We start from the raw sequence: 14,076 nt of genomic DNA on the forward strand, positions 1-14,076 counted from the left end.
CTTTCATTGCCATGGAAAGGCGGCCAACATTATCAAAGACCCCTCTCACCCCAGTTAATGTTCTCCTACAACCTCAACCGCAGAAGATACAGAAGCTTGAACACACGCACCAACAGATTATAGAACATAGAACAATACAGCGCAGAACAGGCCCCTCGGCCCTCGATGTTGCGCCATCCTGTGAGCTAATCTAAGCCCATCGCCCTACACAATCCCACCATCATCCATATGCTTATCCAAGGACTGTTTAAATGCCCCTAATGTGGCTGAGTTAACTACATTGGCAGGCAGGGCATTCCACGCCCTTACCACTCTCTGAGTAAAGAACCTGCCTCTGACATCTGTCTTAAATCTATCACCCCTCAATTTGTAGCTATGCCCCCTTGTACAAGCTGAAGTCATCATCCTCGGAAAAAGACTCTCACTGTCCAAATTCAAGAACAATTTCTTTCCTACCCTTGCTATACTGCTGAATGGACCTTCTAACTTCAAATAATGTTGATCTTGTTAATGTCGATCTTGCTTCATACATGTCCTGTGTGGTGTAAACTGTATGTCTCCCTATATACAAGCACCCTATGATTTGCAGGCTGTTGCTTACTATGATCTGTCCATACTGCTCACAAACAGAGGTTTTCGATACATGTGACTACAATAAATAAATCAAATCAAACCTTAAGACCAGCTCAGAAATGGTTTGGATGCTGTGATATGTTCTTTTCTTTTTGGTGGATAAAACAAGGTGGTGTTCTCAATCAGGAAGTTGTGTGAGGCACTTCTGAAGCAGAACCTGCTTTATAATGATGCTGTGTGATATCAATGATTACATCACCTCTCTAAAGCAGAATAAAAGAATATTTCAACACTCCGAAGGTTTAATGTTTAGTCTTTATTTAAAAAAAGATTTGTATAATTTAATAGAACTTAGCACCTTTAAGACAAAATAAAAATCGCCAGAAAGTTCCGAGAACATGCTATATGGTATAGTGCTAAAAAAGTCCTGGATAAGACAAGTATATGAGTTATAATCTTATGATGCTTCTTCATCTTTCAAAGATATATGAACATCTTAGTAAATACTTTTATAAGCAAGACATCAAATATATTAAGTGTTGTTAATATCTTCTGTTTCTGGTACTGCTAATTACATTGTACTGATGGACAATTTAACATGACATTTAAGTGATTAGTTGTATATCACTACTGCATAATACTAAAATGCAAAGGAATACAAAACAAGGTAATGGGGCTAATGGGTAGACATTTGTAGTACCTGGGATATGAACTTTGGAATATCAACTCTAGAGGTTATGTAGATTCAGAAGGATTGGGATGAGCCAAGTTCATACGTTTCATCCTGATGATAAAGAGTCTTCTCAGATATGTCCGTCGCTTTCTGCCCTTCAGTCAATTAGGTTTTCATACTGAAGGGACTATTGAGTCAACCTTCCATTGATCCCCCTTTTGTTTGGAACTGTCTATTAATACTAGATGGTTCTTTATTTCAGGTAAGGATTCAGTAGCGGGGTGTTATAGGTGAGGGAACGGGTGGAAGGCATGGGAGATAGGGAATGGGAGAAGGGATGGGAATGGTGTGAAAGGAATAGAATCAGCATGGTATCAGAGGGATGGCATGGGATGGAGATTTAAAGACAGACTGTCACAATAAGCTCGACATAAATGTTCTGGTAATGAGTTATTCACTTCAGAAAGGAGTGTGAAAAGGAAGCCCGGCCTTTGCAGCTCCTTCCATTGATTTTGGACTGACATTCGGGTCTCTCCCGAACCAGTTATGTGGCAATTTGCCTCTCCCAAAAGCTTTGTCACACACGCTCTTGTGGGTCTGTGCAAATTGTTTAACTAATATAGTTTTTTAACTCACTGCAGCAGGCAAATCCCTTATGGTAAATACCCCGTGGGTGCGAGATGACAAGAACATTTTCACAATAGAAGGGAAAAAGCAATTCAAGTATTCCACGCCCCCCACCACACAACAGAATGGAAATCACAGCCCTAATTGATAAATTCACTGGCAATGTATTGGGATTCTGCCCTTTCGGTGGGGTGTTCTATTGTAGGTGGTTTATTTTTAAACGAGGATGGATTGATGCAGGGGAATGGTGGGGGTAGAATTCTCAATGGCTGTTCTACTTTGAACTTGGGTAGCGTACAAATACCTCACAGAGCGCAAAGAAAGAATTCTCAGGCTATAGGAAAAGACAGGTCAGTGAGGTTCATTGGTCAGGCTGCATTCACAAACAGAGAGAGACACAATGGGCCTTTTCTGCAATTGTATCATTCAACAACATCCAGAAGAAAGGAAGAAAACAGCAATTGGATACTCGGATGGAATTTGTGCCAGTGCTTAATGAAGAGAATGATCCTGTACCACAAACTGCCTTCAGCGAACAATAAGGAGGTTATGAATGAGAGAAACACATTGCTTAGTCACATTACTTATGTGTTGCAATTCTGCCCGTGCTATCTGATGGTGCTACCAAACCCAGTGATGGGACAACTCTATGGCTAGTCACCCTCGTTACCGAGACTGCATGGCCATGCCCCAAATCAGGCTTCATTAACGCACATAACTTTCCAGAAGTGGTCAAATGGAGTTGGGCACAGTATCATAGGTGATTTGCTCAACATTGCTCTCGCTTCTAACCTTACACCTCCCAAACTAAGAGTCCCTGTGACCAGTCAGAGCAGCTGCCTAGTAGCAGTTGCTTGGATGATGAGCTTAATCAGCACAGATAGACTGTGAATGCTCCAGGCATGGGTTACTCAGTTATACACAGAGGAAATGCTACGTTGAAACATCAGGGGAGCTGGTGATAAGTTAGTTTGCAAACATGGAAACACATTTTCTTCCATTTACACAGACCAGATGGACAATAGAAGAGTGACTAATTGGATGTTTTGAACAGGTTACCAGGGATATTTGAGTCTGATTTGTATTATCTGACCAGAAAAATAACTCTTCTGCACAGCAGGTGCCTGAGGCATTGTATAACGCAGCTCAGCTTTCACGAGTTGCCTGAGCAGTAAACATGCTGGGATGACGGTGCTGTTTTTTAAAAGGAAAGGTCATTCATTGAAGACGATTACAATTGCTGTAGCCTTTGAGCTGCTACCTGAAGCAGAGAACAATGGGTCAAGCAAGAGCAGAATCATGGGAGAGGGGGAAGGTGGTGGGGCGGTGGTGCCGCTGTGTGGGGAGGAGGTGTGTAAGACAGGGACATCACATTTTGAGCTTTCTGGGAGCTTTGAGGCCCTGCTTTCAGACAGGAATGGAAATGGTCAGCTGTTTTTGTTTTGCATTAATGTTCAAGACCAGGCCTCTGTGCATCCTGGCTATCGGAATTTGCAAGATGGGGCGTTGGCATTCTTCACCACATAGAATCCAATGGAGAGAGGGGGAATTACCACAATTCTTCCAGCTCGGAGAGTTCGCGGTTTTAGTTCGGGAAATGTTTCATCGTCCACCATTAGTAGCGGCCGTCCATTCAGCTGCACAGACCTACGACAAAGCAAACTATGGTTATGAGTGTCCTTATCATATACAGGGGTAATGGAGGCATTGGTCAATACCTCGGCTACCTCATTAAGGAAACAAAACCATTGCATTTATATAGCACTTCCCACAACAATAGGATGTCCCAAAGACATCCAATGAATTATTGCATTTTCTTCAATCTCCCGTGAGTCATGGGTGTCAGTGGCTGGGCCCAGCATTTCTTGCCCGTCCCTAGTTGCCCTTGAGAAGGTGGCGGTGAGCTGCCTTCTTGAACCATCCACAGGCGTATTTGCTGTAGGTTGACCCACAATGCCTTTACAGAGAAAATTCCAGGATGTTGATCCAACGACAGTGAAAGATTGAAGATACATTGTCAAGTCGGGATGATGAGTGGGTTGGAGGGGAACTTGCAGGGGCTAGTGTTCCCATGCATCTGCTGTCCTTATCCTTTGAGATGGGTTTGAAAGGCGCTGTCTGAGGATCTTTGGTGAATTTCTGCAGTGCATCTTGTAGATAGAGCACACTGCTGCTACTGAGTGTTGGTGGCAGAGGGAGTGGACATTTGTCACTGTTATAATGTAGAAAATAGAGAAGTCAATTTGCATTCTGCACAATTCTGCAAACAGTGAGGCAGTGATTAACAGATACTCTACTGTTTTAATGATGTTGGCTGGAGGGTGAATGTTGGGAGGTGATTTTGAAGAGCTTTCACCAATCTTAGAACGTAAGAACATAAGAAATAGGGGCAGGAGTAGGCTATCTGAGCCTGCTCGGCCCTTCAATCAGATCATAGCTGATCTTTTTGTGGACTCAGTTCCACCTACACACCCACTCACCATAACCTTTAATACCTTTTTTTCAAAAATCTATCTATCTTTGCCTTAAAAACATTCAATGAAGTAGTCTCAACTGCTTCACTGGGCAGGAAATTCCACAGATTCGCAACCCTTTGGTTAAAGAAATTCCTCCTTAACTCAGTCCTGAATCTGCTCTACATTGTTTTAAGGCTATGCCCCCCAAATTTTTCAAATAAGTGCCACTGATATTTCTACAGGGAACGGGAGCTCGGTTTAATGTCTCACCCAAAGTATAGCACCCTCTGCAGTTTGACCCTCCCTGAGTGCTACACTGGAGGACTGTCCTCATTTGATGCTCATGTCCCTGGAGAAGGATTTGAACTTACAATCTGTTCCACATGGAGCTAAGGGTGTGGCAGCTGGAAGTGCAGCTAATATGTTATGGTTATCTTAGTACACACACTGTAGACATACAGTGTTAAGAGGGGCACGCACTTTGGAAGATGATAAATAGAAAGTGTTGCCAGGAAGGATGATTTCATTCTGAAATTAGCAATAATTTGAGGCAGCCAGATGTTGTGGTGATCGAGCTGTGCAAATTTGGGATGGCACTGGTGTCTTTCTACAAACCAATCCCGTGATCTAGGGTTGAAGTTTACAGGGTTTATACTGGTAATTACCACATGGCTGGCCTAAAACCTAGCTCCGATAGCAATCACAAGGACATAAGGACACACTTACTCTCAGAGTACAGATACACAAGCAAATTTCCGTTAACAGGGCCATAGGTAAAGTCACCATAGCCCCAGAGGGCTGCTCTCTTGTTCCAGAGAGGAAAGTGGTGGTGAGTTTAACCTGAGGGCCACCATACTGTTAGTGGCACTGTACACCAGAAACCAGCTATGCAGTCAACTGAGCTAGCCTAATAAGACTGGTCCCATCCTCACACACACACACACACACACACACACACACACACACACAGATACACACACACAAACACACACACACAGACACACACACACATACACACAGACACACACACACAGATACACATACATACACACACACACATGCACACACACACAGACACACACACAGATACACACACACACACATATATACACACACACACATGCATATGCACACATGCACATACACACACACACACACACACACAGATGCACACACATAGACACCCACACACAGATACTCAGACATACACACACACACGCACACATACACAGATGCACATACATAGACACCCACACACAGATACACAGATATACACAGACACACACACACGCCTGCACACACACACACACACACACACAGATCCACAGACATACACACACACACACACACACACACACACGCACACATACACAGATGCACACACAGACACCCACACACAGGTACACACACACACACACACACATACACACACATGCACACATACACAGATGCACTCACATAGACACCCACACACGGATACACAGACATACACAAACAGACACACAGACACACACACACACACACACACACAGATACACACACACATACATATACACACACACATGCACACATACACACACAGATACACAGATGATACAGTATGCCACATTGACAGATGTGCAGGTGAACCTCTGCTTAATATGGAAAGTCATCTTGGGGCCTGGGATAGAGGTGAGGGAGGAGGTGTGGGCGCAAGTGTAGTACTTCCTGCGATTACAGGGGAAGGTGCCGGGTGTGGTGGGGTTGGAGGTCAGTGTGGAGCGAACAAGGGAGTCATGGAGAGAGTGGTCTCTCCAGAAAGCAGACAAGGGTGGGGATGGAAAAATGTCTTAGGTGGTGGGGTCGGAATGTAGATGGTGGAAGTGTCGGAGGATGATGCGTTGTATCCGGAGGTTGGTGAGGTGGTGTGTGAGAATGAGGGGGATCCTCTTTGGGCGGTTGTGGCCGGGGCGGGGTGTGAGGGATGTGTTGCGGGAAATGCGGGAGACGCAGTCAAGGGCGTTCTCGACCACTGTGGGGGGAAAGTTGTGGTCCTTGAAGAACTTGGACATCTGGGATGTGCGGGAGTGGAATACCTCATCGTGGGAGCAGATGCGGTGGAGGCGGAGGAATTGGGAATAGGGGATGGAATTTTTGCAGGAGGGTGGGTGGGAGGAGGTGTATTCTAGGTAGCTGTGGGAGTCAGTGGGCTTGAAATGGACATCAGTTTCTAGCTGGTTGCCTGAGATGGAGACTGAGAGGTCCAGGAAGGTGAGGGATGTGCTGGAGATGGTCCAGGTGAACTGAAGGTTGGGGTGGAAGGTGTTGGTGAAGTGGATGAACTGTTTGAGCTCCTCTGGGGAGCAACAGGCGGCGCCGATACAGTCATCAATGTAACGGAGGAAGAGGTGGGGTTTGGGGCCTGTGTAGGTGTGGAAGAGGGACTGTTCCACGTAACCTACAAAGAGGAGGCATAGCTTGGGCCCATGCAGGTACCCTTGGCCACCCCCTTAGTCTGTAGGAAGTAGGAGGAATCGAAAGAGGGGAAGGTTAACCACCCTTTGGATTTGAGACCGATTAATGTGACATCTGTGGTGCTCCGGGTACTTCACAAGATTTTGGCTGTGAGATGGATGGCCTGTCTGGATCTGCCATCGTTTCAATTTGGTTTCTTACAGACAGATGGAACATTCGAAGCCACTCAGCTTGTAACGGCCATGTTACGTGAGGCGAGTGCAAGATTTGACAACCTGTCTTGCGCTTTTATTGATGTGTCTAAGGCATTTGATCTGGTCGCATACGACACGATCTTCAGATCAGCGCACCTCCCCCGCCGGTGACTTTATTAAAGAGCGGATATGATGGTGCGGAGGCCCTGCTGGGCAGCTCCACGATCAGAGCCGCCAGAGGGGTGAGGCAAGGTGATCCGTTGTCTCCATTGCTTTTCATTATGGCAATGGATGAGGTGATCGAGTTGGCCGATTGCCGCATAGGATACCAGTTTGCAGGAGAAATGGTGGACGTGGTGGCCTATGCGGATGACCTGACGGTGCTTGCCGAAAATGAACAGCGACTGAAGGAAAAATTGGCTAAATTATCAACATCTTTGGATATGACCGGAATGACGATCAATCTGGCAAAGTCAAGAACCCTTTCAGTCATGGGGTCTAAGAAGAACAAAAAGGTAGCCGTCAAAGCTCATTCCAGTTTGGGAGGGTGATTTGTAGTTCTGGCATGAATCAATAGGCTAGTTTTTTGATGACTGATCCAGTTGAGCAAAACTCTATGTCACCTCAAATTATTATCATTTAGCCTCAAATGCCAGTCAGCTGAACTTGATCCTAGGTTTTGCGGAACATTGACCTCCTGTTGGTGGAATGTTGTGTGGGCGCTTATTCCATTGAAAAGTGAATAAAAATTTCAAACATGCAGGCTCAGCAGTGAAGGAATATACATCAGGTCAGGGAATGAGAAACTAGGCCAGTGGAATATGATATCAAACAGAGAGACTGCCAGCAGAGCCATAACATTGATGGTCAGCTCCAGGAGAGAAAATAAATAAGATCAAAAGATAGGGTGGGTGAATATACAGAGAGAAACTATAGTCATAACACCTCCATAAAGGCATCACATATCGTTTGGGCAGCACCTCAGTTATTTCTTCTATGAGGACTTTGTAGTAGATCTTAACAAACAAGCTGATTCTTCTCTTCTAATCGCAGTACTTTGTCATACAGTTGAGACGTAGCAGTTATGTTACTGATCTGCTGATGAGGCCCAGGAAATAGGCCAGGGAGTATGAGAAACCATAATTTCGAATCCAGTTTTTAAAAACCGCAGAAAAATATACTGGTATCGTTAAGGGTGAAAAAATACGTCACATTGTCATAAATCATAAAAACAAGAATTCCTACAGCGCAGAAAACAAACAAAGAAACCTACAGCACAGGAACAGGCCCTTCGGCCCCCCAAGCCTGCGCCGATTGAGATCCTCTGTCTAACCTGTCATCTATTTTCCAAGGATCTGTATCCCTTTGCTCCCTGTCCATCCATGTACCTGTCCAGACACATCTTAAAAGACGCTAACGTGTCTGCGTCTACCACTGCCGCTGGCAACGCGTTCCAGGCGCCCACCACCCTCTGTGTAAAGAACTTTCCACGCATATCTCCCATAAACTTTCCTCCTCTCACTTTGAACTCATGACCCTTGGTAATTGAGTCCCCCACTCTGGGAAAAAGCTTCTTGCTATCAACCTTGTCTCTACCTCTTATGATTTAATAGACCTCAATCAGGTCCCCCCTCAATTTCCATCTTTCTAATTAAAATAATCCTAACCTACTCAACCTCTCTTCATAGCTAGCGTCCTCCATACCAGGCAACATCCTGGTGAACCTCCTTTGAACCCTCTCCAAAGCATCCACATCCTTTTGGTAATGTGGCGACCAGAACTGTACACAGTACTCCAAATGTGGTCGAACCAAATTCTTATACAACTGTAACATGACCTGCAAACTCTTGTACTCAATACCCTGTCCAATGAAGGAAAGCATGCCATATGCCTTCTTGACCACACTATTGACCTGCGTTGCCACCTTCAGGGAACAATGGACCTGAACACCCAGATCTCTCTGTGCATCAACTTTCCCCAGGACTTTTCCATTTACCGTATAGTTTACTGTATAGTAAAGAAGCCATTTGTGCCTTTGAGACTGCACTGACTCACTGAAGAATATCCCACACAATCACTGCTTTTACCATGGCTAACCTACATATCCCTGGATATTATGGGGCAATTTAGCATGGTCAGTCCACCCAACGTGCACATCTTTGGACTGTGGGAGGAAACTGGAGCACCCAGATGAAGCCCACATAGAAACAGGAAAAACATATCAACTCCATGCAGATAGTCACCCAAGGGTGCATTTGAACCCAGGTCCCTGTTGCTGTGAGGCAGCAGTGCTAATCACTGAGCCATCATCCCACCTGGTTTAAATATATTTCTTCAGAATCAAATTTTTCTTGGGCTATATTAAATCTGGCAAATACTCATGAATAATTCCAACAATAATTTGGCCTGTCATGAGTTCCATAATCACAGCTCTCATCTAATCTACACAGGCTATTAATGAAATTATTTACGGATTCTTTAGAATGCTGATCTCTTCTGTTAACTCTCACCCTTTTGGAAATCTATTTGTTCTAAGATTAAAGTAATTATTAAAAGCTGTTAGAACATCTTCAAAAATACCAGTAATTTTGCTATATTTAGTGATTAATAATGTCACCAGTCAAAGGATTTATTATGGACAATATTGTGCTTATTTGTTATACCAGGCATTGAATAATTAATCTTGAAGTAATTCTGTATCTTTAGAGCTGTTTTTTCCAAGATGTCCAATCATGTGTTCTTTTTGGCTCATCTCCAACATGAAATCTTTGTGGCACAATCATTTTTCCTGACATTTTATCTAAATATGATCAGTAATTACCATTGCTTTAAAGCTGTTTTAAATTTGCACCATTTCAAAGTTGTTAGTAATCGGTTGGATTTTAAGCTTTTAATCTTTCAGTGCCTCAATTTTTTTTTCATTCTCTTGTTTAAAATGTCTTTAGGCTTTCAAACTTTACATTATAACATACTGTTTTTTTTCTAATCAAGCTTAAAATTCTGTATTATGACAAAATTGTCATCTTTTACTTCTTTTAAGCTTTTAAAGCCTGTTAAATGGCAATACTGTATTTCTGTCCTGCATACTGGAGATTTTTCTGCTTAATGCAGTCCAGATGGAGTTTTCTTACTTGTTCGAGGGCACAATAAAACCCTCTAAAGTTCTAAAAGAACTGTACAGAGTAAATATAGGAAGGATGTTCCTGATGAGTGGAGAGTCCAGGACCAGGGATTACAGTCTAAGGATATGGGGTAGGCTATTTAGGACTGAAAACAGGAGAAATTTCTTCACTCATAGAGTGGTGAGCATGTGGTATGGTTGAGAAAGTATTGAAGCCAAATACTGAATGTTTTCAAGAAGGAGTTAGATACAGTTCTTAGAGCTAAAGGGATCAAAAGGTATGGGGAGAAAGAATGAAGAAGGCAATAAGTCAAAATGACCGAGCCGGCTGGAAGGGCTGAATGGCCTATTCCTACTCCTATTTTCCATGCTTTTATGCTTTTAATTGGCTCATTCCCACCCTCCATGGCCTAATACATAATGCAGATCCCTGTTCCTGACTTTTCTATATCTGTGACTTCAATGAATCTTCCTGTATAATCAGCCTAGGGGTTTAAATTATGGTAGTAAGGTTCATGATCACCTGGAAGTGCTTTTTCTTAGCTTCTATCCTTTCAAGGTTGGTCTTTGCACTGTTTGTTTAAAGTTTTCTCTCTTCGCCGAAATTTTATGCACAGAGTCCCAAAATAGTTGCTTGCCAGACAGACCTCAAATCAGAATGGTCCCTATAGAACCTTCTTCTCAAAGGTCTCTGTATTTGCCAAGAACGACTAGTCTTCACTCTCCTATTACCCCACACATCTCTCTTGAGTCTCCTACTAGCTCTGAGGTGAAGCTTTCAGCTTGGAGTCATCCTTCCATCCTGCTTACCACAGATTGCTTCTCTGCACAACCTCTTCAAGCAGTTAACTGAATAACTGAAAACAATAATGGTCATAAAGTGGGAAACCCATTTTCTCCTGAGTTGAGATAACAAGGTGTGAAGCTGGATGAACACAGCAGGCCAAGCAGCATCAGAGCAGCAGGAAGGTTGACGTCTTGGGTCTGGGCCCTTCCTCAGAAATGGGGGAGGTGAAGGGGATCCTAAAATAAATAGAGGGTTTGGGCGAGGCAGGGGGTGGAGGTTGAGGTGGGTGTATTAGATTAGATTAGATTACCTACAGTGTGGAACAGGCCCTTCAGCCCAACAAGTCCACACCAATCCTTGAAGCATCCCACCCAGACCCATCCCCTTATAAGCCACACAGCCCTGAACACAATGGGCAATATAGCATGGCCGATCGACCTAGCCTGCACAAGTTTGGACTGTGGGAGGAAACCGGAGCACCTGGAGGGGATAGGTCGGAGTAAGGATGGACAGGTTAGGGAGGCGGGGATGAGCTGGGCTGGTTTTGGGATGCGGTCCAGGGTGGGAAGATTTTGAAGCTTGTGAAATCCACATTGATACCATTGGGCTGCAAGATTCCCAAGCAAAAGATGAGGTGCTGTTCTTGCAGCCTTTGGGTGGCATCATTGTGGCACTGTAGGAGACCCAGGATGGACATGTTCCAAGGACTGGGAGGGGGAGTTGAAGTGGTTCTCGACTAGGAGGTGCAGTCATTTGTTGCAAAGTGGTCTCTAAGAGTTGAATGCTGTTTCTCACTGTTGATCCTTTGAAGTGGCTAAGCGATGATCCCACCACTGGTCACCATGGTGTATATCTGTGGAACTAATTATTGGCAGCTTTTGGTTGGGGTGGTGCTGTACCATCGTTCACTGATTCCAAAAAGCTGTTTGGTTAGCGTTAGATAGAGGGCAAATGACTTGTGAGTCTTAACAAGAAGAGGAACTTGTCTGAGCAACAGTTTATTGCTTTTTGGTACAACTTACACTGACGATTAGGCCTGTATACTAAGACTATCAGGATTGAGAGATGACATGTCTGACATCAGGATGTAGAGCTAGACTCCTTGATTTACTTTGAAGACTAGGTAACATCATCGGATTGCATGGAGCCAAATGAGATTTTCTACATTCACCCTTTTGGAACCTTACACAGCAGGACTTAGGTGAAAGAAGATACAGCTCCAGCATCTATTCAACCTAGGAGAAAAGTTTTCAGAAGAAAATGCATTTACTACTTTATGAACATTGTTGCATTCAGATACTCAGTCAATGAGTCTGAGTGGTTGAGCAGAAAGTAGTGAGTAACAGTTGTGGAGGGAAGACTAAGACAGAAGTAGTATTCCAGGCTGAAGCCTTCATCTTAGAGCTCGCGAGAGATAAAAGAGCTGACGATGCAGAGTAGGCCAATTGGAAGAATGGAGAGGCAGGAAGTTATAGTTCTCAAAGTGGTTAACAAAGATAACAAACGCTTTGAGTGGATCCTTGAAAATATTCAGTTTGGTGGAGCTAAACCAGGTGCCAATGTAGGTCAGTGAGGAGAATAGGCACATGGTAGGGGTTTATGGAAAGTAATGGTTAGGTTGCTATCAAGGAAAAGATGGAATTTCCAAATTACGATTTGACAAACGAAGGATTAACGTTCTATCATCAAGTTTGCTGAGGCAGACACAGAGGTGGAAATTGTGACGGAGATGAAATCTGGTCAGAAACTCAGCCTGGAGTCAAACAGGAGGCAAGGATTATGGATAGCCTGGTCAGCAACAGATGACCATTTTACTCAAAGTTCCTTGGAGGGTCTGATGTCATAATTTCTCTGACAATGCACCCATGCTTTATCATGTTAAAGGTGCTAAGTAAATGAAAGCTGTTGTTGTTCAGAAAATTGAGTGGCAAGAGTTTAGAGTTCCCCAATGTTGTTGCACTATCAGTGAGTAAGAGAACATTTATTAGAAAAAGAGATTAATGTGGTATGGCGCAGAGAAAGTCCAAGTAATACTAGTCACTCACTGTTGGACAGCTGGGTATGTACTTATCCAATTTATTTACCAGCAGTGAAAGAATTTGATTTTTTTTATTAGCTTTGTGTGTTTTGTAGCATTGAGTCTCGAAGGGAGGTCAGAAGGCCATATGGTGACAATTTAAGAATAATTCCAGTCACTGCAATTTACTCAAGTCTAAGCGAAAGCTGTTATATAAGTTTGTCAGTTGCTAAAGGATGTGACGGACTTTGAAAACTTTGTTAACCACTTCTTACAATCATTTGGTGACACTGAAGAACTCATCACACCACTGATAGCTGTCCTCGGGTTCATTTGTCACTCTAATGTCTTACCAATCAGAGGCAACCTGCTTTGTTTAAATTTAAACCAAGCATAGCAGTTAACTATCAGTCATCACCTAACAGATGCATTCTCCACGGCAATGCTTTTACCAACCAAAGTTCACTTACTATACAGTTGGAACATCTTTCTCATCTGGTATAAAAATATTGTTTTCTGTTTACATTTGAATTTCCTGCAAATTGTTCAATCCGCATAAGCTAGCATTGACAAAATGGGACTTTTTCAATTTAACCATTTCACCAGGACACCTAGCACAGAGGAACTCTGGTTAGAAGCCAAGGCTGCAATCGGACATTCTCAATCCAGGTAAATGGAGGCTGAAAGGTTCTGGTTTGCTTCAGGTTTAAAGAGTTAATGGATGCTGACATCTCTGAGGCCACCTTCAGAGGTTTGAAAGGGCCCAAGATGTGACTATGTCATAGCATCTGCATGATAAAACGTTAACTGTGGATTCAGTTTAGAGTCTCCAGCACAAGACCTGGATTGCCGAACAAAGAGACCTTGGGTTGCAGATTCATTAAAGTGGAGTTGCAGGAAGAAGGTGGTGAAGAATGCTTCTAGCACTCTTGGCGCATTGAGTAAAGGAGTTGGGACGTCATGTTGCGGCTGTACAGTACATTGGTAAGACCACTTTTAGAATACTGAGTTCAATTCTGGTCTCCCTGCTATAGGAAAGATATCGTTAAACTTGAAAGGGTTCAGACATTGCTGGGGTAGGAGGCTTTAAGCTATAGGGAGAGGCTGAATAGGCTGGGGCTATTTTCCCTGGAGCATCAGAGGCTGAGGGGTGACCTGATAGAGGTTTATAACA

The 14,076-nt window shown here is 43.6% G+C and overlaps 1 protein-coding gene across 1 annotated transcript in view; it reads right to left on the reverse strand.

Annotated features, from left to right (window-relative positions):
* Positions 1-956: 956 nt before the first annotated feature.
* hpse2 (heparanase 2) overlaps positions 957-14,076 on the reverse strand; it is a 264,875-nt gene continuing 251,755 nt past the window's right edge. The window contains exon 12 of the mRNA XM_048551158.2: positions 957-3,520. Within this exon, the coding sequence (XP_048407115.1) occupies positions 3,355-3,520 (166 nt within the window). The 3' untranslated portion in view covers positions 957-3,354. The remainder of the gene's footprint in view (positions 3,521-14,076) is intronic.

This window comes from Stegostoma tigrinum, chromosome 20 (genome assembly GCF_030684315.1).
Source record: "Stegostoma tigrinum isolate sSteTig4 chromosome 20, sSteTig4.hap1, whole genome shotgun sequence".
In the NCBI taxonomy this organism is placed as follows: Eukaryota; Metazoa; Chordata; class Chondrichthyes; order Orectolobiformes; family Stegostomatidae; genus Stegostoma; species Stegostoma tigrinum.